We start from the raw sequence: 25395 nt of genomic DNA, 5'->3' as shown, positions 1-25395 counted from the left end.
TATTTTTGAAAATTTGCGCTTTTCACTGGCAGCGACATCCGTGGCGAAACGCTCAAACTGGTGGACAATTGTTACCGATGTGGGAGTTCATGTGGATTGACTGTGGCGCCATCCATGGCGAAATGGTCTGATAGCAAAGTTTCCGCATTTTACAGGAGATGGAGGTACCTTATCGTCGAGAAAATAAGGTTCCTACAATATCATCGAGTGCTAACGGTTAAGCAAGGCGTTTTTGATGGCGAGGTCAAGGATATTGTGAATAACATCGACGACCATTATCTATAAATGAGGAGCCTTGACAGTACAGAGCTCAGTTCGTCGCGAACTCTTGAACTGGAGATTAGAGTCCTCCATGGTGGTTATGAAATCGTTTGGACCTTCCTGGTCCTTTAGAGACCTTTTTGGCCACCAGTGGCATGCTACGATCTTCATCCCTGGTCACTACTGACGATGCTGACCAGTAGTGACCATTACTGACCAGTAATAACCATTATTGACCATGGCGACCACTACTGATCCGTACTGACCACTACTGACCAGTACTGAGCACTACTGATCATGCTGACCATGCTGATCAGTACTGATCAGTCCTGACCATGCAGACCAGTAATAACTAGGTGAGATCAATGTAGATCCATGCTGACCAGTACTGACCAGTTCAGATCAATGCGAGTCCATGCTGACTGCTACTGATCAGTTGAGATCAATGTAGATCCATGCTAATCAGCACTGATCAGTTGAGATCAATGTAGATCCATGCTGACCAGCACTGATCAGTTGAGATCAATGTAGATCCATGCTGACCAGCACTGATCAGTTGAGATCAATGTAGATCCATGCTGACCAGCACTGATCAGTTGAGATCAATGTAGATCCATGCTAATCAGCACTGATCAGTTGAGATCAATGTACATCCATGCTGACCAGTACTGATAAGTTCAGATCAACGTAGATCCATGTTAACCAGCACTGATCAGTTGGGATCAATGTAGATCCATGCTGACCAATACTGACCAGTGCTAACCAGTGGCCCTCAGCTCAACTTAAGCTACGTACCGATTGCGAACAACGATCGGTGAGTCGCATGCTTTTTTTCACTCCGGTCTCCGATCATATCGTAGAAATTTGTAAGTCGAATTTTGAAAACGACCTAAACTACAACTTTGATTAGATAGCAAGCAGCTATTGTCAATATTAGCACAGGATCTGTTTAGGAGAAATCAAACGGGTGAAATAAGAGAACATACATAGTGTAGTTGACATAAGTTTGTATTAGTGTTTGTATAAATACTGCTATAAATACATATAAGATACAAGGCATAAATCTCTGTTCTCACATCTTTAAGAGAATGGCAAAAGTCAAACGCTGACATCAGTATGAAAAACTATGAACATTATACGTTAAAAAGATATACTAATTTTCATACACATTTATGTACGTCGGTCATACATAAAGTTTATAAATAAATAGGGAAACTAACAAATTCACTTGTCGCGAGGTGGCATCAAAAACTGATTTAAATTATGAGCTTGCTTACAATAATAATAATCATAATAATAATAATAATAATAATAATAATGTAAAAATATTACATTTAGCATTTATATAAATATTTTCTCTTTGGTTTAACAAGATGAAAATCATCTTAGCATCGCGAGGGAACTTATTCAATTTAATTTTTGTCAGGCGTTTTTGAAATTCTTATCAAGTCATATTTCTCAACGTCCAGTTCCTCCAACGATATGGTATCTGCGTATTGTTCTGTCGACTTCTTGTTACATTTCAGTTCCTCGTTCGATGGTATTACATCCTTAATTGATTTCAAGAACTGATCCAGAGGACACATCAGATCGCAATTAGGTATCGCAAGTTCCTCGACTTTCGGTGGAATGCCCCAGTAGTGAAGAACCTGAGTATTAAAATCAAGCACTGATGAATCGATTGAAATAAACATTGGCAAAAAGACATCTGGCATGGGTCATTTGACCCCTCTGATAGTTTTAGTGTTAAACATTTCTATTGTGCATACCTTGACGAAGAACTTGTCCTCTATCTCGTGTAGCTCCAATATCACAGCACTGGAATACCCAGGAACATGAGGCGTGTAAAGTCCCAGAGCGAACAACACGGCGGCCACGTTTGTTTCGTGTCCGCTGTATAGATATATCTTCCGTATATTTTCTGACGTTCCAGCTACGCGGGCCAGCATAGATTTTGTGACCAGGCGGAGGTACGGTCCTAAAACATTAACATGATGCTATAGTGAATTATATTAACCCTTTGAACTCTGTAGGCTCCAATATTGTACCAGTTATAATATTAAATATGTTAATGAATCTTAAAGAAACCACACTAAAATAATTAAATTTTCCACCGAGAAGGAAAATAAAAGATCTAATAAATGTTATAGCATTCGGATACTATAAAAATTAGTTGCAAAACAACCTGGAGTGCTAAGGGTTAAATTAACACGTTGACTGCCACGAGAATTTCTCGCGTTTTGAATAGCAATACTTATTCTTTAATAGTAAAGGCAAATGATATTGAAAATTGTTAATTGTTGTTAACAAAGGTAATAAGGAAATCAAGAAAAATGTCATACCTGCGTTTAGTCTTCTTTGCAAAGTTGTCGCGCTAGCGGTTTCATACCACAATACGGTTCCATTCCATAATTCGCCATAGGGGAAGACCTCGTACGCCCAGTCCGGTAAAATAAGTCCATCAGAATATTCGGCCATCAGTGTATGGTAAAGGTAATACATGTCGAATGCATTGGTGACGTTTTTTCCTGTCCATATCGTTAGCTGCTTCATAAGACCATCGAAACGTGAGAGTTGGCGTTTTCCTTCGGGCGTGTTCGTTACTCTTTCATACTCCTGTAAGTATCTATAAAGAGAATATATGTTAGTGTACATAGTTCAGAATCAATGTATAATTATTCTACGCAATTATGGTATAGGGTGATTCTAGGGGTGATGGATGTATTTTCCTTGAAACGTATTTAAATGGGAAGTAAGAGAATTAGAAAATAACGTAGGGAATAAATATGTAATGTATGTAAATAGGAAGTAGACGAAGTGATGTAGCTACCAAATATAAAATGAACAGTTACGAGGAATTGTTAATGGTAAACAGTTGGTATATTACAAATAAAATATGTAATGGTACTAGAGTTAGGTACTCAAATGCTTGCTTCTATCAAGGATCAGTTCCTTGGTTTTGTGCATTGCAAAGAAATATCCGAGGACTTATGTTTTATCTTACTTATGTAACATCTACGATTGTGTCTTTTAATGAATGCAATTACTGCATTTAGTAGGAGAATAATCATTGTAATAGACATTTAGTTCGTGTAATTAAGTTCCTTTTTGCTGGAGCTAGTAGTAATCGTGTGAAATGAGTGTATACGTTAATCAAATCATACCCAATTACCTAATTAGTCTTCTAAACTAATCTCCCCCAAAAGACAAAACTTTAAAATTAAATCAGTTTCATATTCATTATTTAAAAAATTTTAAAAATAGGAAAAATTTATATTTATAAATATGTAGATTCTTTCGACACTTACAAAGGACACTCATCGCCCAGGAAGACATTGTCTTCCGCCCGACGCAGATATCTCGTGGGGATCGGTTGCCAATTCAATTGCGGGTTCCATTTTTGCTCCCTGTTCGGCGGGAAAAGCGATGCAAGAACTAGTTGCAAAGACATTTTAGTTCTGTCATAATCTGAGCTGATGCCAAAGACAGTGTTCGGCGTGTAATAACTTCCCAGAAACTTTGAGTATCTGTTATGAAGGACTCTTCCCAATCGGTATTCTCGTTGTTTGCCATTCTGAAATGTACAACACCTATCAGCGACTCTTTATGCATATATTTTGTTTCGAAACAAATCAACACTATTATTTCGAAGAAAAATATGTTATATTGTATATATGTATTTATTCGTTTGTATATTTAAAAAATACGAGAACAATAAGTCGCTCAGAAGCCAATACGGTTAAACCGATTTTTCGATATTTCCTGATTTTTCTCAATTTTAATGGAATAAATAATATTCCATTGTTGAAAAGAGACTTTATATACTTTTCTGGTGAAATTAATGAACCAAAGATTCTCATAAATGTATTAAAAAACATTAATTTTCTGAATTTTTGTATCTAAGACAAAATGAAGGTTAATAGGAATATACTTCGATAGAAAATATTTCATAGTATTGATGATAAAATTGAAATATACTGGAACGTGTGAAGAATTTAAATAGCACAGTTGATAATGGTCAAATAAATTAAGATACACTGTCTAAAATGTAGAGTAATTAATACGTTTATGTCATTGTGAGTACAGTGTGTAATTGTATGAAAAATTGTACTATGTTCTATGTCTCTTCGAGCAATAGACACTCGTGTGTGATAGGATAGTATAATACAATGACATAAACTATTTAAACGATAGAATGACTTACGTTAATCAATTGCCCTCGACCCTCAGGAAAGAAGTCGTAATTGTAGTATGGATCATTCGGATACGCTTCGTTACTGTTGTCGTCGGGTGTTCTGTCGCCATGTCTAAACACCTGCGTAATTACAAACGGTGAGCATAACAAATACTTTACACTCTGTAAACAATCAATTTCGTTTTACTCATTAACGATTCTGTATACGAAAATGTAAAATCATCACAGAATATTCATTTTTCACTAACAAATATTAAAGTACTCCAAAAAGTAATTCCAAACTTCGATTGCGAAGCACTAGATTTCGTTGTATTTATAAATTATAAATAAACGATCCAACAGTTTCAAATATAAAAGATTCTTCGAGATATTCTGATATATTACTATTAATAATAGGACACTATTAAATTAATTTGACGTACAATTAAATAAACTTGATAATACAATCACAGACACATCGTATTAACAGAAGATTGTAAATTGTTCATAACGAAAATTTGAAAAAATGGGAAATTATTTGGAATTGTAAGGATTACACTTGTATATACGAGAAATCAGTGAGACAAATAATCATGTTCCTTACCACGTTCACTTGCCGAAGTTCTGCCTGAACAGCCGCGACACAAATGACTGCCGCCAGACCAATAATTGTATACATTGACGAGCAGGTTTTATAACCACTCCGGGCCATATTGCGCGTATTTGTTCTGAAAGCAAAAGTTTTTCATAAATATAGTAAAAGTCTGTGCAAAAATGGACGCGATTCTTTATTATACTTTAAATCGAATGAAATTGACATTTTAGTTCGTAACAATGCGTTGCGCTGTGTGTACTTCTCGTAATTGATCCTTGTATAACTTTATTATTAAAACTGTTATTATTAAAAATATTGTAAGATTCTTTGCGTAAATCAAAGTGAAATTCAGTTCTACTCAAATGAAATGCCACTAAACATGAAAGTGAATTACACTAAAAACGCTTAACAGAAAAGTGTCACGAATAATTCAGTTCTAAATATTGTTTCTATACTGTGTTACAATGATTGTGCCACGACGTTTCGCACGACCAACAAAACTATCTGAAGTCATAAATTCTTTCTACACTGTGTAGTAGAAATTTACAATTCCGGACAACTGAACACCGCGTTACATATTAATAGCTGCATACAATGCGTAACAGGTCAATGTTTTTCAGACTGCAATTTTGAAATGTTCAAATCGAAATTATCTAACACAATCGCACATCCTTTATATTACGTTGTATTTTAGTAATACAATAAATAGAACAACACCAAACGAAACGAAAGGCAAGAAATTGAAAATATTTGAAAGATATTCAAAAAACCTACAAAAAGCGATATCAATAATATTACACAATATCCTTTACACTTCATAGGCCCTTATCAGTCGCCAATCGCAGAGTTTGATATTTAATATTAAATAACGATAAACAATAACCCATCAATACATGAAATATCAAAAGAAAATAGTTCTCTTCCTCAACGTATGTGCGATTTCCCAAGTCAATCTCAAGAAATGTCATCAGCGTCTAATTAGAAGACACTGAGTATCTCCGGTGAAAAACTTCCGCAAAGGGTTAATTTCACTATTTCAATCTCCCGATTCGCTGTCCCATCTAGCAACTTTAAAATACGATATACAACACCCTTACGTTCGAAAGAGTGAAACGAACGGAGTCGATTCGATGTTTACAATGCAAACGAACGATACTGAAGCTTCGTTCGCCGGCCCAAATGGAACACTGTTGATGGCGCCTATCGGCAAATGATTTTAAAGGACTGCAACACGTCAGGCGAGCTCGTCCTTCCGTGGAATCGTTTCTCATTCATTAATTTCGGTGTCGTTAAACTCCCCTGCGATGTACGAAACGGGAGTTCCCGTTCCCAGACCCGCGGACTTTCATCATCGTCTTTACGCACCGCAAGAGGGAAATCTTCGGTACGGTTTTCTAGACTACTGACGTAGCTCGTGACGGAATCTCAGTGAAAAATCTATCGTAGTGCTTCCTTTTTCCTCTATGACTACGATCACGCGTGAATCATTGAACGTCCCGCTACGTAGTTCGTGAAATTTTAGGAAAAATTTACTGTAAATGAACGTAAAATGGTAATGACGATGAAATGGCCGTTTTTTGGGAGAAACGAGTTGATAGTTTCAGTGAGATATGTATTCTCTTTTTACTTTTTCGCTGCGTACTCGGTGAACTGTTTGTTTTATGAAAAATTTACTTTAAATGAGCGTAACATGGTGATGACGATGAAATGACCGTTTTTTGTGGTGTCAGTCCATTTTTTGGGATAAATGAGTTGATAGTTTCAGTGAGATATGTATTCTCTTTTTACTTTTTCGCTGCGTACTCGGTGAACTGTTTGTTTTATGAAAAATTTACTTTAAATGAACGTAACATGGTAATGATGAAATGGCCGTTTTTTGTGGTATCAGTCCGTTTTTGGGAGAAATGAGTTGATAATTTCAGTGAGATATACATTCTTGTTTTGTATTTATCATCACGTGATCAATGACGTACGATATTATAAATTAATCAAAGCTTAACTGTGAAATGTTGAAGAATGTTTTCTTTGAATGTGGAGTATGTTTATTTATAGCTAAAAGATTGTCTGTTTTATTGGAGAATTTTATTTATTGATGCAATTGAGTTTAGGAAGGAAAGTATGAGAGAATTAATTTTTAGTGTATAATTATTATGGGATATATTCGGAAGGTATAAAAAGAAGAGATCTAATCTAGGACAAACGAAGAAACGAGTAAATCCTTGAATAACTAAAAGAAATGTTATTTATTGCATTAAAATGTATAAAAATCAGAAAATATCGAAAAATCGACTTAGCCACATTGGCTTCTGGATTCAATTGTTATTGCATAATGAAATTGGATTAGTTTATGGTTTGATGAACATTAGTCGAGTCGATTAATGTTCGCTAATATTTTTAGTTCAAACGTAGATCCTTAAATATCTCATTGTTTGAAAGAATGGACAGCACCATTTTCAAAAAATGACTCGTATAATACAACGATCTGCTTCCTGTCATTCTGTGCTGTTTCCAGAAATAAAGATTGATCGTTATTCGTACACTTCGTTCATTTTACAGCCTTGGGCACGCGATATTATTGACTAACATTGTTAGCGAACTACACTTTTGACCGATATAATTGTTCCAGCCGCGAGAATGTTTGTTTTAACATTAAGTACAGGGAATTCATCAATTTGAAGAATTACTGAAAATTTAACTGAACGTAGTAGTTTAGTTAAGAAGTACCATTAAACAAAAATTTGACGAAATACAGTAGTTTAATCAAATTTTTGTATAATGATATTTCTTTTACTTTATAAGCTCATCTCATTTAGAATTCTTTCTTCCCTTTCATAATTTTCATATATTTTCTGTCTCGACGTGTATTTCATCGTAACAAGCGATTCTAATTGCGAATCGCCATTAAAATCGATCTAAAAATATGTACACCAAAGAATTCCTGTCAGCAAGGTGCCACATTAATTATTATGAACCGCAATTACCGTTGTCTTAAAAAACTTTTATCTTATTTAATGACACCAACGTAATAAATGGAATATGTACTACGCAGAGTCATTATCTCAGTCTTAATGATGATGACGAATTATAAACTACGGAACCCTGTTACACGTAACACTGTTCAAGAAAATCACTTGATGGCGATCATTACCATTGCAAGTCGCATCGTTTGCATCGTGTCATCTCGATTTTTTCAATTTCGGGTCGCAAACATTATTATCGTTTTTTCTTCATTCAATTACATAATATTAATCTTCATTTTACATTTAATATAAAATTCTCGTACAATACAATTTCATATAATTACATACGTTATACTAATATAATACTTCACCTACTACAATCATTTTATTGCATACAAAAAAAGGAAGTATATTATTTAACTGTTTGCACTCTGTAGGCTTCAATATTGTAGCAGTTACAATATTAAATATTTTAATGAATCTTAACACTAGAACTACCCAGTAATTCAATCAGATTTTCTAATTTTCCTATAGAAACTCCAATATTGTCTCTGTTGAGATTTCAATCGATTTATAATTTAGTCTGCGTATTTTTAAACCAATTTCATTACTCATTCCCCTAAGAATCATCTGTTCCTTCTCAATAGTTGCAGAAGAAGAATCTAGGAATCAGTCATTTTGACCCATTCGGTAGTTTTAGTGTCAAAGAAACTACCCTAAAATTATTAGATTCTCCGCACATCCAAATTTTGCATTGAGAAGGAAAATAAAAGATCGAAGAAATGTAGCATTTCTCATTTTCGCTGGGAATACTACAAAAATTAGTTGCAGTTGCTGGTAGATTCCAAACAATTAACACTAAACCTACCGAGCAGTTAAATTCACTTTTTGAAATTCCTCTATAGCAACTTCAAGAGTGCATTCATCGAGACATTAATTTGATTGATAATTCAGTATACGTGTTACTAAATCAATTTCTTGAATAATCTCTTCGAAAAACATCTGTCATCCTTTTAACCCTTTGCTCTCGAAACTTTTTCTCACTGACATTACCAGGAACTCGAATTTTAATAGAAAAAGCGTGTTAACATATAAATAATACGCGCATGAAAAGAAAAGTCATAGATGTATCTTACTCCATCGATTAACGATATAAATGTTATAATATATTTAATGACAAAATTTTACTTGTAATGACAAATTTTAAATGGCTCTGCAACGAAGCCCTCTGCAAAGGATTAATCTTCTATTATGTTTCTATAAAAATATTTCTTTCCTATTTACTAGTTACAATTTCATTAATAAATTTCACTGATTCGAGTTCGAGTAACATATTCGACGAACTCAAGGAAAGACCAAAGAAAATTGTTCTCTGGCAAACTTATTGTTCCAACCGATGAAAAGATGGACGACGAATACACAGATACAGTTATTTATACATATAGATGGCTCGGGAGGAATATAATCGTCTGCCTGAGGCCGCGTCGTTAGGCAAACCATTAAACCGTGAAATCTGCATCTTAATGCAAAGCATTCTTACCTTGGGCAAGATCATTCGATGATAAGCCGAGAATTTATACGAAAAGTTTGCCATTTAGCGGAAGTAAACTCGCGGTTACATAAACTCCGACGATCTCGGATAAGAATGGACAATATATTATATCATTCGGATGTAATTGTCGTCTGATATCGGTGTGCCGGCAAACCGTCTTTCACATTTCGATCGTTAATCTTCGATTAACGTGAAAGACGCGATTTAGGTGCCGCCGTTCGGAATACGCGGAAGCAATTGACAAATGTGTACACACGAACACGCCGCGATATCGCAAAACGCTTTGCACGTAAGGAAATTACGTCAGAAGTGAGAAAGGGAATGTATAATCGAAGCTAATTGAGTAGACAAGTGGTTTTTTTCTTATTTTGCTAATTTATGATATAGGAGATTCGTGATATTTATAAATATAGTTTGTTCAATGGGAAATCATTTTATCAATTATTTCATGCTATGAAATTTGTGCTATAGGAGACTCGTATTATTTGTAAATATAGTTTATTTAGTAGGAAATAATTTTATGAATTATTTCAAATTTAACATTATTTTTTGAAATTTTATGCTATGAAATTTGTGCTATAGGAGACTCGTGGTGTTATTTATAAATATAGTTTATTTAGGAGGAAATAATTTTACGAACTATTTTAAATTTAACATTTTTTGAAACTTAAGTTTGGGACTTTTGAATGGAGCAGTGTCTTCGAAGATGAACTTTTTTTTAAGGAATAGAGATGATTTTAATGATCTTGATGATTAAATGGTACGATGTACGGCGTGACTTTGAGAAAACTGAGTTGTAAACTACGCAAGAATTGGATTAACATTTCGGCAATCACGTAACTTGGAAATAATTGGTTTACTCAATTTTATTTCGCTGATAAAGTGTAATCTTTGTTCGGTGAAGCTGCGTTTCTAACCGCCATAAAAACTTATGATTTTGTAATCTATAAAGCTGATTTCGAACGATGTTATTTTCGAGTTCTTTTGGCTACGTCATTCTCAATTTTGTAATCGGAAATAATATTTTTCGGTCGAGTCATACGATATAATTTGTATAGGCTATGTATAGTTACTTTGGAAGTACTTGACAAATACGTCAGAACGGTGTTATGCTGATGAAATGTATCAATTGTTGCAAAAATTAATTTACACCTAATAAACAGGTTTTCTGTATTTATGGGAAATGTGATTGCTTAGAGAACAGTGAATTGAAAGGAGTTTAAGATGAAGCTTCTAATTTAACATTCTAATCGAAGGAAACGATGCAACGATCTTAATGAGTCTTAAAAAACAAGATCAAACTGCATTAAACAGGAAAAAGTTGTTACTTTAGCAATGTTCATAAATGTGTTCAGAAACGAATTAAAAAATCTTTCAAGGAAAGTTTGATTTCACGTACCAACATTAAAACTATCAAGTAATCAAACTGATTTCTTCTGTGAGAGTGATAAAGTGCATTATTGAGATTTCAATTGATTTACACCTTAATTCGCAATGAACGTTAAAAATTATCACAACTAAATGAAGTTAGTCATTCCTTCGAGTAGCATTCACATTTTTTCAATAATAATCGAAAAAATCAGAAATTATATATATATAACATTAACACTAGATTTACTGACATTTATTGTACAATTTATCCCATTGTCCTTAGAAAAATTGCTATTCATTCATTTAGACCTTACAAATTAGAGTTTTAAAAGTAGGCAATTACTCTACATACTTGCATAACTGCGTTAACCAAAATCGACCCAAACACTTACCAAATATTTATAAAATTCTAAATAATCTAGTGTTAACACGTTCGCTACCATTGTTAACAACATCCACAATACTCCACCAAATTCAACATACGATCTTCGTGAGAATTTAAAAATGGTGACATAGAAAAGTTAAGTAAGTTAAGTAAATAATGTTGCATGAGCTTTTCTTTATACAAAATACAAATCGTGAAAAATACGCAACATACACAGCGAACGAATTAAACTAAAACAATTGTATTTCTATCGTACCTCACCCAAGAGCGCAGGTTTCGCTCGAATTCGACGTGCAACGCGGCGAAATATCGAATTCCAAAATACCGAAGTAGAGAATTGTTTCACTGACTTTTACCTATATATTGTCCACGGTGTTTACAATGTATTCCCGAGCTCGCGTACTCGTCCTCCGAACAATAACCGATTCGCAACGCGTACAGACCACTACTGTTTCAAATATCGCGCATACCTATAATATAAAAAGGTTCTTTTATCGGTAGAAAGTGAAACGGACTCAGCATTTAAATGTGCCCAAATGATAAGTTATCTGCGTATCGACTGTAACAAAATGTATTATCTTAAGAATTGTTTGACGAGTAATTTGCGACACAACGGTAACATCGTTCAACACGGGGTGTGTCGAAATTGTAATAAATTACGTTCCTTTATCGTAGATCCATGCATCGGGTGTCCGAAAACGTTACCTCTCGAGTAACGTCATTGACAAAGATGAATCGCGTGCGAACATCCAATGAACTTGTTTCGCGAAAAGTACTAGATAGATAAGGAACTAGGGACGAGGAAAAAGATAAACGTAAATGACAAAAGGGAAATAGGTAAGAAAATTGTGCTGCTCGAACGTGATGACCTCGCGATATTTTGAAAGGGAATTTTTCAAATATAAAATTTACGAATCAGGTATTTCTACAGGTATATATATTATTGAAAAAAATCATCAAATGTTGGTAAATCAACGATTCTAGAAAGAGGTGTATAAAAGTTTGAAAAGACGAGAGGATATGTTACCTATTATTTGAGGTGTACATAGTGTTTCCGTTAATTGGCTGCGATAAAACATCTTTCAAGGGATTATAGTTGTTAAAGAGGTGCTTTCACAAGATTTGTTTAGTGAATCTTGTTTTTTTCCAGGCCGAGTAGGAGATTAACTTCTTAAATAGAACTATATCACCTGGAATACACCGGTTGATTTACTAGAGCGTTACCTATAAAAGAAAGATACGAACTATCTGTATGGGAAATCCTCTTGTTTGAGTGACACTTTAATTTAATCAGTGCGATACCGCGAAGGCGGGGAAGGTAAAAGTCGCACGTGATTGGTTCGGTAATCTTCGCCGATAGTCACATGGAAACTGCGATCCCCTAAATTCCGCCATATTTCGCATTCGGATTTGAATATCTCGCGAGGACTTGGAATTGTTAGAAATATATTGCTCTGTAGAGTATTGTGTAACATATCGCAATTTAACAATTCTTTTTAAATAGAATATACTTTTCGTTTATATGGTAACATTTAGCGAGAGAAATGTTCTGAATTAGATTAGATCATAATTATGATTAATTATGAGGATATAATTAATACTCTACTTTGCAGCTCCAATCTTACTCTTTTGAGTTCTAATAATACGAAATGGCAATATTTGATAAAAATATCTCCCAAACTAACGATTCCTTGATATAAATGAATTAATACTGTCTAATGGAGAATTCTCAGTTGAACCGTTTGGTGGATTCAAAATTATTATTATCGTATCATAATACGATTATAGTTTCATTAGAAGAATCGAGATTAACACGTTGAATGCCGTGGGGGTCACCGGTGACCCCCAATCGAATCGGATTACTATAATTCACTGAGTTAAACTGTGATTATTCGAAAAGATTTCTATATTACAAATAATCCTGCCTAACGCGGTGACATTCAGCTAGAACATGCAATAATAATAATGCAATTCAATCAAATGATTTAATATTACATCTTTTCGATTTGGCTATTTTGCTCTATGAAATCGTGCGGCATTCAACGTGTTAAACAGTTGAGAAAAGCTGAAGCACCGAGTTTTTTAAAAAACCCACCCTGTACACTTGTTTCGGGTGCTTATCAGGCATTACACGCAATTTCATTGAATACGTATTTTCAGCACTCGTTCGATGAATGGCGCCGCGATTACTGTAATAAACGCATAAATTACTTTGAACCTTATAATTCTTCGAGGTGTTCCGCGAGCTTGTTGCAAAAGTTCCGCAGAATCATGCTCTTTAACTCATTGCGAACGAACGTCGACATTTCGGCGAAATGAAATGTTCGTATTTGGAAGATCGGGTCATGGATAAATGATTTAGTTACTCCTTCTCATATTAATTAAGCAATTGCTAGGTAATTCAGCCTCATATGCTGAAGTTTTGGTGTACCTCAAAGAATGCTCGTCCTCAAAGGGTTAACTCATTGCTTTACAACAACAGGTTGTTGCACACTGCTTTGGATAAAATGTCTGATACGAAGCGTTAGTTATTTGGCTTATTTATTTCGTATTAACCCCTTGATTTTCAATAGACTTTAACACCAGAACTACCGAGCATTTAATACGATTAATATGTAATCCCTATAAACAATAGATTATTTTCAGTTTCTTCAGACATTCATTATAGTACTCAAATGAAACTATTTACTTTCAAAATCACTTCGAATATTCAATGCTTCGAAGATATCGATAATTGCTAAACAGAAAAGTCGAAACCAGTTATTATCAATTTCTTCAGACATTCATTATAGTATTCAAGTGAAACCACTTACTTTGAAGATAATTTCGAATATTCAATGCTTTTAAGATATCAATAATTACGAAATAAAAAGATCAAAACCAGTCATTTTGACTGGTACGGTAGATCTAGTGTTAACGAATATAAATATCATACAGTTCTCGTGAATTCCAATGAAATATTATTTTTCTCTTATAAATTATTATATTGTAGAGAAAATTTCGACATAGGATATACATAGAATTTTTCTCTGTTTCCAATAAATTATTAACAAAGTTGTTATCATTCAGTTCTCGTGAATTCCAATGAAATATTACTTTTCTCTTATAAATTATTATATTGTAGAGAAAATTTCGACGTAGAATATACATAGAATTCTTCTCTGTTTCCAATAAATTATTAACGACAAAGTTGTTATGCTGATCACAGTTGAGAAATAAATAGGGCAAGGGGTTAACACGTTGAATGCCTATTTCAAAATCAACCGAAGAAGCTGCATATTGTTAGAATACAAAAAATAGCTCACCGCTTTGAATAAGATAATTAATTATCGATCAAGCTGCGACGAAAATTCTACTTTCAGCGGTAAACTCGAGTAATTAGCTGATAAGGATGAAAGAACAAACAGTAATCTACAACAATAGTTCGATAGTGCTGCATTTACGCGCGGCAGATACCTTTCTAAGAAGTGTTTCAATGAATTTCAAGCGTGACGTCAAATTGTTAGGAAGATAACCAGCACACGCTCAACGTTCTACACGTACACGGACCAGGAAACCTGAATTCGTGCCCGATATTCTGAAGAAACATTGAGCGCATGCTTGACACGTGGTACGTTCGCGTATCACGTGAACGATAACATTCTTGTTAGGCTGTCAACGTACACTTGGCAGATATGCATAAGATTGCTTTGCGGAAAGCGGGTTGTTGATAGGACGAATAATCCGCAGGCCAATTATCCGTCATTACCCATTGAAATTATACAATCCGTTTCCCTTTAAAACGCCAGCGGAAAGCGTCATCGCTTAGACCACGGTTTTCGTCGTTCACGGGTGAACAAAGCGATCGTTCGTTTCAATGGGAATGTTATGTTAACCCTTTGCACTCCGTAGGATCTATTACGGCACCGCTTATGTCATTAACTCTTTGCACTCGAGAGGTGACTCTCAGACACCACTTGATTTCCTACAGTGAAGCTATAAAGTTTGATATTCAATATTATACTTCATACAGTGCATCAGTCTGAGAAATATTGACGTAAAACAGCTTTGTCCGTCGATTCACGTGAATTTCTCGTCGAGTTGGTTTTACGAAATATCGTCTTCATCTCATCGGAAAATGTTGAAATATTTCTAGTGAAAAACTTCGGAGTGCGAAGGGTTAACTCTTTGCACTCGGCAGTTTTTCGTTAGAAATATTCGACACTTTCCTATGAGACGTAGACGACATTACTTGAAACGAACTAATGGGAAAGCATACGTAAATTAAGAAACAGAGTTATTTTATATAAATATTTCATATATCTATGCATTATCCGAAACTTAATATTATATATAACAGTTTGTAATTTTGTTGTATTGAATCAAATGGTAACTGAAAGTCACCCCTTGAGTGCAAAGGGTTAACTCTTTGAACTCGAGGACTCCGGAGCAGAGCCATTTGAAGTTTATCAGAAATGAATAGTTTACAGTTCACAAAGCTTTTTCTGAAACATAATTTTACTGTTAAAAGGAAACGTAGTATTACTTTAAATTAAAAATTATTTCTTAAAACTAAACTTTTCATAAACCAAGGGAACAGTTTAATGAACGGAATAATAAAAGTCCAAGGATATTTTCGAAATTCCAACGTAGGAATTATATAAACATTTGTCTATAATAATTACTTCGTGAAAACGAGTTTCCATGTTGATAAACATAAATCTTCCGCAGCGATATGCTCACGATTAACACATTTAAAAACAAAGGTTTATGTAGAGGCTGAAATTTGTGAAATAGGCCGAAATTTGTAATTTTAATTAACCGCAACCCCTTCGCTATTAAGTATACAAAGTGTTCTTAACTCTAAAAATTCAAGCTTATTTATCTACGTCTAGCTTCATTATCTCCGTAGTTAATAAAACGCGAAGTAGCAAATGGAAAGTCTTAAACATAAAAGAATAGAACGATAACATAAATTTCTGTGATTTACCATTCAAACTGATCGAGGCGTACTTATTATGTGCATGTTACAAGTATGAATATGTCGCAGGAACTTGAATTGAAAAGAACTACTGAAAGGAAGCACGGTTGGAACTTATACGTCAGATTTCTGTTATATAACGGTACCGGTTAATGTCTTTTTCAAATTACTTCGCCTTAATGACGGATATAATTTGCTAGAAAAGCTTGGACAATACCTCTTTTTACTCAACCAGTTAACTGTAGAGTTTAGATGGAAAAACATTTCGCTCTGCGCGCAATAAAATCGAAAAATGGAGCGTGTACTCGTCAAATGCAGGACGAATGTATTTTAATGAAAGATCAAAGCGAAACAAAGAATTACATGTTTATGTGAAAAAATAAAGAATTCAAGCTTTACGATGACGTGTATACTCGTCGAACACTCGCAATTTTCACTGAGGTCAACTCATATCACTATACATAGAAAAACTCAGATATATTGTTGTGTAATATGTTTTAAACAGACAATCAATTCGAATGAAATTCCATATTTTTTCCAATGCTGCGGTAATTAGCGAAGTCGCACAGCAAAGTGTCTTTATATAAAAACTAAATTTCTCGTCAGCAGTACGCAACGTGTTCGAAGATTTCGAAAAGTCGAGTGCGTTTAGAAGCGATTAGCGTAACTGATCGTAAAACGGCTTACTCTGAGCGGAGCGTAGCCCCTAAGTCAGCGGCGGTTTCGCAGGGTTTCGTGTAGCCAAACAATCTCTACCGGAGCTGCTTCCAGAATTCATTTTATAAGATCCGCGATCTTTTGATTGCAAAGCTCGGCAGATCGTTAACTTTGATAAAGGCGGCGATTTCATGCGAAGGTTACCGATTAAATTAAACACGAGCGATGCACGAACGCGTGGAGACACATCGAAGACACTTTATCTGATCGCAATCGTCGGCTGCAGGAGTGGATGCAGGAGCGTTGTGCAGCTACCTGCGAAGTTGGAACAAGTGTCGCCTACGTTATTGTATGGCATTCCTTTCGTTCGGCAGACAAACGTCGGCCGGCGAATAATTAACGACTGACGAGTCTACGTTCAAAGTAATAAAGGCTTTTCTAATAATTCCGCGAAGCGCAGTGGCGAACGCGCGGCACACCGTTCGGCGTGACAGGTGAGTGAAAGTTTCATGAAAAAAGAATTCGCTCGTTCACTGCAGCCTGATAAACACCTATTCCAGTGAATGATTGTTCATCGAGGAAAGAATTCGGATGAAGTTCATTGTCGGAGATAATGATAACGCGAATGACTCTTGGAGGACTGATGAATTGGCGGATGTGTTTTAATGATAGAACTACCGAGCAGTTAGATTGAAGTTTTCAAATTTCTCTATGGGGAGAAAAACTGAGACTATAGATATTGAGATTTTAATTGATTTATGATTCAATTTATTACTGAGCCAATTTCTTCAGTAATTTCGCAAAGCATCTGCTATCTTTTCAATACTTACACAAGAAACACTTACAATACAAAATTTCCTAACGAACACGCCCAAATGACCCATTCGCGAATGACTCTTTTACCAGTTTTTCTTGGTAAACGTGCAGAGGTTTTCTTTTGTTAACTTTCAAGAGAAGATTGTTTATTGCTTGTTAGGTGAAATGTAACGACGTTGGATTGAGCTTCTGTTCGATGTAGCAATCGAGATTTTGTTTGGTTTTGTTGCTCGGTGTTTGCTCTTGGGAATGTATTAGATTGATATGATTATTGTTATTATTTATATGATATTAATTGTTTAGCTACGAAATTTTTAGTTTCTTTAGGTATAGATATTTTGTAATTACACTTTGTAGAGCCAAATATTGAACATGCATATAAATTAATTGATTTATTAAATTAGGAAATATTTTATAATTATTGTAGCTTCTTCAAAATAGAATGATTTTTCTTATGATTTATATAAAATTTAATTCTACTTCCGCAAGAACTATGTACTAAAGATTATAGTCATTTCATAACAATTGTTCTGAGTCAGAAATGTATACTGACTTCAATGATTTCTCTTAGATTGCAAATAGCATCAGATCTTCTTTAGAAATCTATGTCAATAATCAAATAATCCGAAATCATTCGTTCCTTATCAATAATCCTTCATGAAGAGTTGCAAAATTGACAAAGACAATTCTATCACCAAAGCTTGAGAGCTATTAATAACACAGCGCACGATCTCTAAGTTTGTAAGACATTTTTCACTGCATCAATTATCTCGAGACAAGCTTCAATTCTTTCGTACGTTCGAAAGAAGAATTCAAAATAGACAGCGTCAATTAAATTTGAATCGAATTTAACTTTCAGTTTCCAGGAGCTGCGCAAAACGCACAAGGAAAATCGTATAGAGTCTAAAAACCACCTAATTAAAAATGCAAACGAGCATATTGTACGTATTGTGCGCTGCCGTAATCTCAGTCCAGGCGGCTCCAGAATTGCAATTTTTACAAATCGTAAGGAACCATCAAGTATTAGACATAATTGATTATCACTAGAACTACCGAGCATTTAATACGATTAACATGCAGTTCCCATAAAAATTGTAACGATAGACATTCAGATATTCTTTATAGTACTCAAATGAAGCTATTTTAAAAATCATTCCGAATATTCAATGCTTCGAAGATATCAGTAATTGCTAAGCAAAAGAGTCGAAACCAGTCGTTTTAACTGGTACGGTAGTTCTAGTGTTAAATATCGGCAACTGTTGATTGAAATTTCTCGATTAGTTTTACGTTTATCAAAGTAATTCAGCAATTTTATGGGGAAAATGTATAAATTTACAGATATTCGCACATAAACCGTACGCTCCGATTTCGGCGGTGGTAGACAACGAGAACGTAAGTTTCCCAGCCAACTTAACGTACGAACACTTCGACTTTGCTCCGTTCAACATGCCCAACGTAAGTTGACAACTGTTTCTTTCGATTTATTTGTTAACCAGTTAACTGTGGAATTTAATTGGAAAAACCTCTCGTTCTGCGAGCAATAAAATAAAAAAAATGGAGCGTGTACTCGTCGAACGCAGGACGAATGCACGTAGAGTGTATTTTAATGAAAGATCAAAGCGAAACAAAGAATTACATGTTTATGTGAAAAAATAAAGAATTCATTGTTGAAAGAATTAGTATCATTTCAAGCTTTACGATGACGTGTACTCGTCGAACACAGTTAACTGATTGAACGTTGAACGCGCACAATTTCATAGAAGAAAATACCAAAAATGGAAGAGATGTAACATCAAATCATTTGATTGAATTGAATCATTGTTACCGCACGTTCATCTAGCTGAATGTCACCGCATTAGGTGGCATTATTTATAATGTAGAAATATTTTCAAATAATCATTGTTTAATTTAGTGAACTATGGTAATTCGGTTTAATTAAGGATCATCGGTGACCCCCACAGCTTTGAACGTGTTAAGGTTACTTAGCCTCATTAACAGTAGAATTATTGAGTAACGACCAGTTAAATTGCCTTTTTGAAAATCCTGTATAGCAGTTTTATTGGAACTTTAATTGATTTACAATTCAGTTTGCAATTGCTGAATCAATTTCTTTAACAATATGTCACAGAAACTATTACCTTTCTAATAATTGCAAGAACTCAGGAAAGTGCCATTTTGATTTGTCTAGTAGCTCTAGCGTCAAAGTCATTTAATATTTTCAAGATATCCATAATTACAAAGTAAGAAACCTGGTACCTATCATTTTGATTGGCTTTCATATAAACGCATTATTAATAAATTCGGTAACTCTAAATCGTGATTACCATTTTATTTATCGGCAAATCTAAATGCTTAATCCCTTAAAAAATTAATGTCACAATAGGATTAAACAGCACTATGTGCAGAAAGAAGTATTTCAAAGCAATGACTTTGACGAGATGCTTCAAGGTTATTGGGGTTCGTCAAGAATTATCATATACTTAATGATTTGTTTGGCAGATAATATTATTTGCCTCTCTTAGTAAATGAAACACAAATTGGCACTTGAGATTCGAAATACCTGCTCGAAGTTAATCCACTTAATTGAAGAGAAACGATAAAAAGGCCATTTTTGTGATGAAAGTTGTAATTACTCAAATTTTCGGGAGATTCATCATCGCATTACTCTGCGAAAAGGGAGTTAACACGTTGACATCCAGATGACTTGAAAACAATTACACCTCGTAAGATAATCAACATCGAATTAAAACGTTCAACAACATACATAAATATTTAATAATGTAACTTAAGAATTCTAGTACCAAATAATTGATAATCATGTCTTTTGATCTTCAAAAGAAAAAGTGACACAAAACGCTGAAGCTTTTCGTGGCAGTTAACGTGTTAAAGGACAACGCATCTCTTCGTCGAGTGCTCCGATAATTTACAAGCAGCATAAAAATCCTATTAAACTTTTATTCAGATACGCACTATCTACTGAACTTGAAACCCGATCTATCTTCAGTCTCGTTGAAACATTAATAGAAACAATGAGCTTCGCGTTGAATTCTTTTCAATATCGATCTAGACCTCGTTCTAATCTGGTTCATGGTATAATGCGTAGCACTTCGTGACTATTTATGAAACGATTACGTTGTTTATTGTAATAGCATATAGCAATTGAATAAAAGAACGAGGAATCCATTGTTCCCTGTCGCTTTGTTCGAAAACGAACTCTTTTGACGTTTGAGACTGAATTCTGCGAAGAATAAAAGCTTGAGAAACACCTAATCTATTATTCCTTGAATGTAAAATGTGGTTTCAATTTAGAAACATGTCTTCGGTTATTAGAGGAACTTCCAGTTACTGTTTCGAGGCAGAAACGAGTTCAAACTGTAAAAATATTTGAAAACACAATTACGCGTCACGAGGAATTAATCACGTATAAGTATAATTGAAACGAGAGAAACCCGAAGGATGCAATGAAAAACCAGCAGACTGTAAATCAGACAATAACCTGCGCTAAGTGACAATTAAAAAATTACACTTGCAGCTTATCAACGAAATGTATCGATACCATGTATCTACGATTTATGTATCAGAAATCTCAAATTTGACGATATCAATGTAATACGTAATTCTTTGCCTGAATTAATCAAATTAATTCAAACCTGTATATGACTATATAACTATATAACTATATGACTATATGACTATATGACTATATAACTATATAACTATATAACTATATAACTATACAACTATACAACTATACAACTATACAACTATACAACTATACGACTATACGACTATACGACTATACGACTATACGACTATATGACTATACGACTATACGACTATACAACTATACAACTATACAACTATACGACTATACAACTATACAATTATATAACTATTCTTGTGTTATATGTAATGCCAACACCGTTGGAATTCATATACCGCATAAAATAAATCGCACAAAAAATATCACTTAGAAAAGGTCTGCACAAAAACAGGTTTGACTGTATACTATATGGAGACCAATTGATTGTCGGAAATAGGAACATGAATAATATGCATTATAACGCTTGAAAAGCAAAATAATCGATAAATTTTATTACGAACAGGAAGGCAAACTCAACATGTATAATCTAGGAGTGCATTTACGCGACGTGTACGATGGATTTCTGGGTGAGAACTTCACGAGTAGAGTAATGAAAGTGCGAACTGCGGAATATCCGTTGTCAATAATGTCTGCGCAATTGGTGAACGCAGGCCTCTGGCCACCATCCGAAAGAGATAGATGGAACGATGATTTAAACTGGCAACCAATCCCCTCAGGTAAATAAAGACGGTGTACACAAATTTTCATCGGATAATTAACACGTGGAACGCGACACGATTTCATAGAGCAAAACACACAAACTGGAAAAAATATAATATCAAATCATCGAATTGCATTGTTATTATTATATATATATATATAAATTTTATTTGAAAAATAATCAAATGTTAAGTTAGTTATCTCTTGGTAGTAAACTCTTTGATTTCTTACTAATTAACACGTTGACTGCCATGGTAGTCACCGATGACCAGAGTTTACAAATTACTTGAAAGCAACTACATTTAACTTAACTAAATCATTAATAATTAGTTTTAATACCATTTACCTTTGTTATGGAGGAATAAGTATCACTATACAAAATGCTCGAAATTCTCGTGGCAGTCAACGTGTTAACATTCGATGCTTTCTGCGAATAAAATATACATGTAGTACTTGATTTGCAAAATGATGAATTTGGAGTGCAAAATCTATACCAGTCGGATACAAAAATGATCTAATATCGAGACAATCAGTTTTTATAAGTAACTTCGTAAAGGAATCTTCGATGTAATGCAGATTCTATGATCCATGTAATACGACAGCTAACTAATTAAAAGTGAATTGAATCTCTATGATACTTGCAGATTACGTAACCGCCGAAGAAGACACTTTGCTGTTGGGGCAGCGTTGTCCAAGCTTCAGGGCTGACATGAAAGAAGTGTTAACATCGGATGGAATGAAACCAGTAATGCTGCATCATTCACCGCTATTTAATTTCGTGTCGAATCATTCTGGAATTGAGATAGATAATCCATCGGAAATAACTCTTTTATACGCAGTTCTCGAAACAAAAGTAAGACATTCATGACCCGTTCCTCCTTATGCCATTCTATTATCTGTAATTAAAAGAAGTATCTTATCTTCCGCTCAGTTACCACAGAATTTATTTTCAAAAACTCTTCCGACAGTGGAAGTTTGATTAAGTAAATCCGAGCTTCGCGAGAATTATTGAAATGTTTTATGAATATCAAATTTCTGGATCAAAATTAATCTATATCTTCGTGTGATCGTAACGAAACTAGATTACTTTATAACTTACAACAGATTCGTTAACGCGTTAAGCGCGATGTCAGTAATTAGTGACTGACGCTTCCGAACGAGCAGAAAACAATCGCAACAAACAAGATAACCGATGCGGAATGAAATGTTTAATAACGTAACTAAGTTGATAATAGTGTAACGCAAACATTGTAACGGAGAATAATTAATAATTCCTTTTTCGTCAAAAGAGAAACGCAAGATCTTCGCGGCGCTTGACGTGTTAACACGTTCACGGAAATATTTTAACACATTGCTGACCGGTCACGAGTTAACTCGTATCACCACTTGCATCAGCCGTTTCAATTTTCAAAACATAGGACAATGATTGTCACTGCCAAATAAACACTCATCAAAACACCTACGTGGTGAAAATAATTTTCTTAATAAAGTAGAAACTAAAAAGTCAAGATTCTTTATAACGACTGCTCTGTTGTCCCTCTTATATCTCATACACGCAACAAAATTCGGTTTCGAAACGTCACCGAGAAAATTAATGTTTGAGTTTATGTAAAAAATTATGTCACCCGAATTCAGGTGACATGGCGGTCAAAGTGTTAACGTTCTTCTAACGACTGAATATAATCACAGGCTAGTCTCAACGAATCTCTCCCGTACTGGGCCGAGGATATTTTCCCCGATGGCGGAATGTACAACGTAACTTTGCTGCAATACGATCTTCTCTCGCAAACTCCGCTTCAAAGGCAACTGAACGGAGGGACGTTGATAAAAGAGATGTTGACGAACACGATAGAACACATCGATGGCAGAATATCCGAGGAACGAAAGCTTATGATGTACAGCGGCAACGACAGGAACATAGCCGGCCTCTTGAAGAGTCTCGATTTATGGTCGCCTCATATTCCCAACGAGGCTGCTGCTGTGATCTTCGAAACTTATTTCGACAATGAGACTGAACACTATGGGATAAAGGTATATACTATTTGGTCTTTAGCACAATTTACATTTTTTAATATAGAATGAAGATCATAGCCAATTCGACAGTATACAAATATAGTTTCTTTTGTTTAGAAGTATATAATTTACATTTTATTCGGTTTCACCGCAATTTTTACAAATAGGTTTGTCGATTGTACATTTCCCACGTACTTTTTACATTTTAGACAGATTTTGTTAGTCTTATTGTTTGTGCAATATCTTACGGCATGGTTTCCGGTCGCGTGAACCTGTACTTGTATTTGTGACGGGTGTTGCTTGATTTTCTTTGCCTAACTCTAGTTCTTTTTGATATTCAATGGCAAGTTCTTCTGCCAATTGAAATAAAGATTCCTGCCTCGAAATTTCTTCTCCCGTGGATTCTTTATATAAAATCCATGCGTTTTTATCGTACTGTTACGATATGAAGTTTATTTATTTGTAGATACTGTGGTATGAACATTAATTTTTTATTAAAAATTTTGGCGCCTTTCCTGGCAATTACTCTTCCCAGGTTGGAAACCGTGACTCTAAAATATACTGAGTGCTCTAGCCAACTGTCTTCTTTGCTTTTTACGCTACGAGCAAGCTTTATAGCGCAGTTTATACGGTTTCGGAGATAGTATATCTTGAGACAAACAATTTTTGTATTGGGTCAGTTTTTACGAGTGTCTTTCTAGGCCATCGGCATTTTTTATCTGGGAAACGTGCATATTTTCCATTCTGTCTCGTAATAGGTGAAAATTATATTTGAATACGCTTACACGATAGCTGTTTTATCACATTTTGGATTCCAAGGTCATATGAAGATTATCGTTAATTATTTGCTTGAGATCATTTCTTTAATTTCAGGTTTTTCAATGAATTTTACACAAATTTTAAATATTACTGTTTCAGATTAATTACTATACAGGAGTGGAAGGTGACACTATTCCTCTGACGGTACCAAATTGCACCGAAATTTGTCCTTTGGATACGTTCTTAGATATGTTTTTCGACTTGATCCCAGCAAACGCAGTGTCGTTGTGTCACCGAAAGAAAATTCAAACGGTTAATCTGGAAATCGAATGGAAAACGGATATTTACAATCGATCTGAATCTCATAAACCGCATAACGTGATATTTATATTCTTGTTTGTACTTGTTCTCTTTACATACTAGTTGATCTGTATACTTCGCGTAAGCAAGGTACATGTTACATATAATTTCACTGTGACAGCATGTAATAATAGAAACAAATTAACAATGTTTACGTGTTTAAGTACTTTCGCTATAAGTTGGGAAGCTTATAACGAATAAAGACTGCAGGACTCGAAACGAAATGTTT

The 25395-nt window shown here is 34.6% G+C and overlaps 2 protein-coding genes across 7 annotated transcripts; one reads left to right on the top strand and one right to left on the bottom strand.

Annotated features, from left to right (window-relative positions):
• Positions 1-1248: 1248 nt before the first annotated feature.
• On the bottom strand, positions 1249-17096 carry Acph-1 (venom acid phosphatase). Of its 5 annotated transcripts, none has more exons than XM_031972227.2 (7): positions 16946-17096; positions 5040-5163; positions 4466-4576; positions 3570-3835; positions 2604-2887; positions 2031-2239; positions 1249-1910 (listed from the first exon to the last, which is right to left on the bottom strand). In XM_031972227.2, the coding sequence occupies exons 2-7, from the start codon at positions 5145-5147 to the stop codon at positions 1674-1676; spliced, it is 1215 nt and encodes a 404-aa protein (XP_031828087.2). In that variant the 5' UTR covers positions 5148-5163; positions 16946-17096; the 3' UTR covers positions 1249-1673. The 5 variants fall into 5 exon arrangements, with proteins under 5 accessions (XP_031828087.2, XP_031828078.2, XP_031828068.2 ...); XM_031972218.2 differs by lacking the exon at positions 16946-17096 and adding an exon at positions 11655-11814; XM_031972208.2 differs by lacking the exon at positions 16946-17096 and adding an exon at positions 11555-11791.
• LOC116425021 (venom acid phosphatase Acph-1) lies at positions 4490-25229 on the top strand. Of its 2 annotated transcripts, none has more exons than XM_031972196.2 (7): positions 4490-4593; positions 18591-18736; positions 19070-19186; positions 21838-22051; positions 22679-22887; positions 23724-24065; positions 24966-25229. In XM_031972196.2, exons 2-7 carry the CDS (start codon positions 18656-18658, stop codon positions 25227-25229), a joined length of 1227 nt encoding a protein of 408 aa, XP_031828056.1. In that variant the 5' UTR covers positions 4490-4593; positions 18591-18655. The 2 variants fall into 2 exon arrangements, with proteins under 2 accessions (XP_031828056.1, XP_031828047.1); XM_031972187.2 differs by lacking the exon at positions 4490-4593 and adding an exon at positions 17259-17409.
• Positions 25230-25395: the final 166 nt, after the last annotated feature.

The sequence above is a fragment of the Nomia melanderi genome, chromosome 5, assembly GCF_051020985.1.
Source record: "Nomia melanderi isolate GNS246 chromosome 5, iyNomMela1, whole genome shotgun sequence".
In the NCBI taxonomy this organism is placed as follows: domain Eukaryota; kingdom Metazoa; phylum Arthropoda; class Insecta; order Hymenoptera; family Halictidae; genus Nomia; species Nomia melanderi.
Note: the sequence above shows the minus strand (reverse complement) of the source record. Positions and strands in the feature narration are given on the sequence as shown.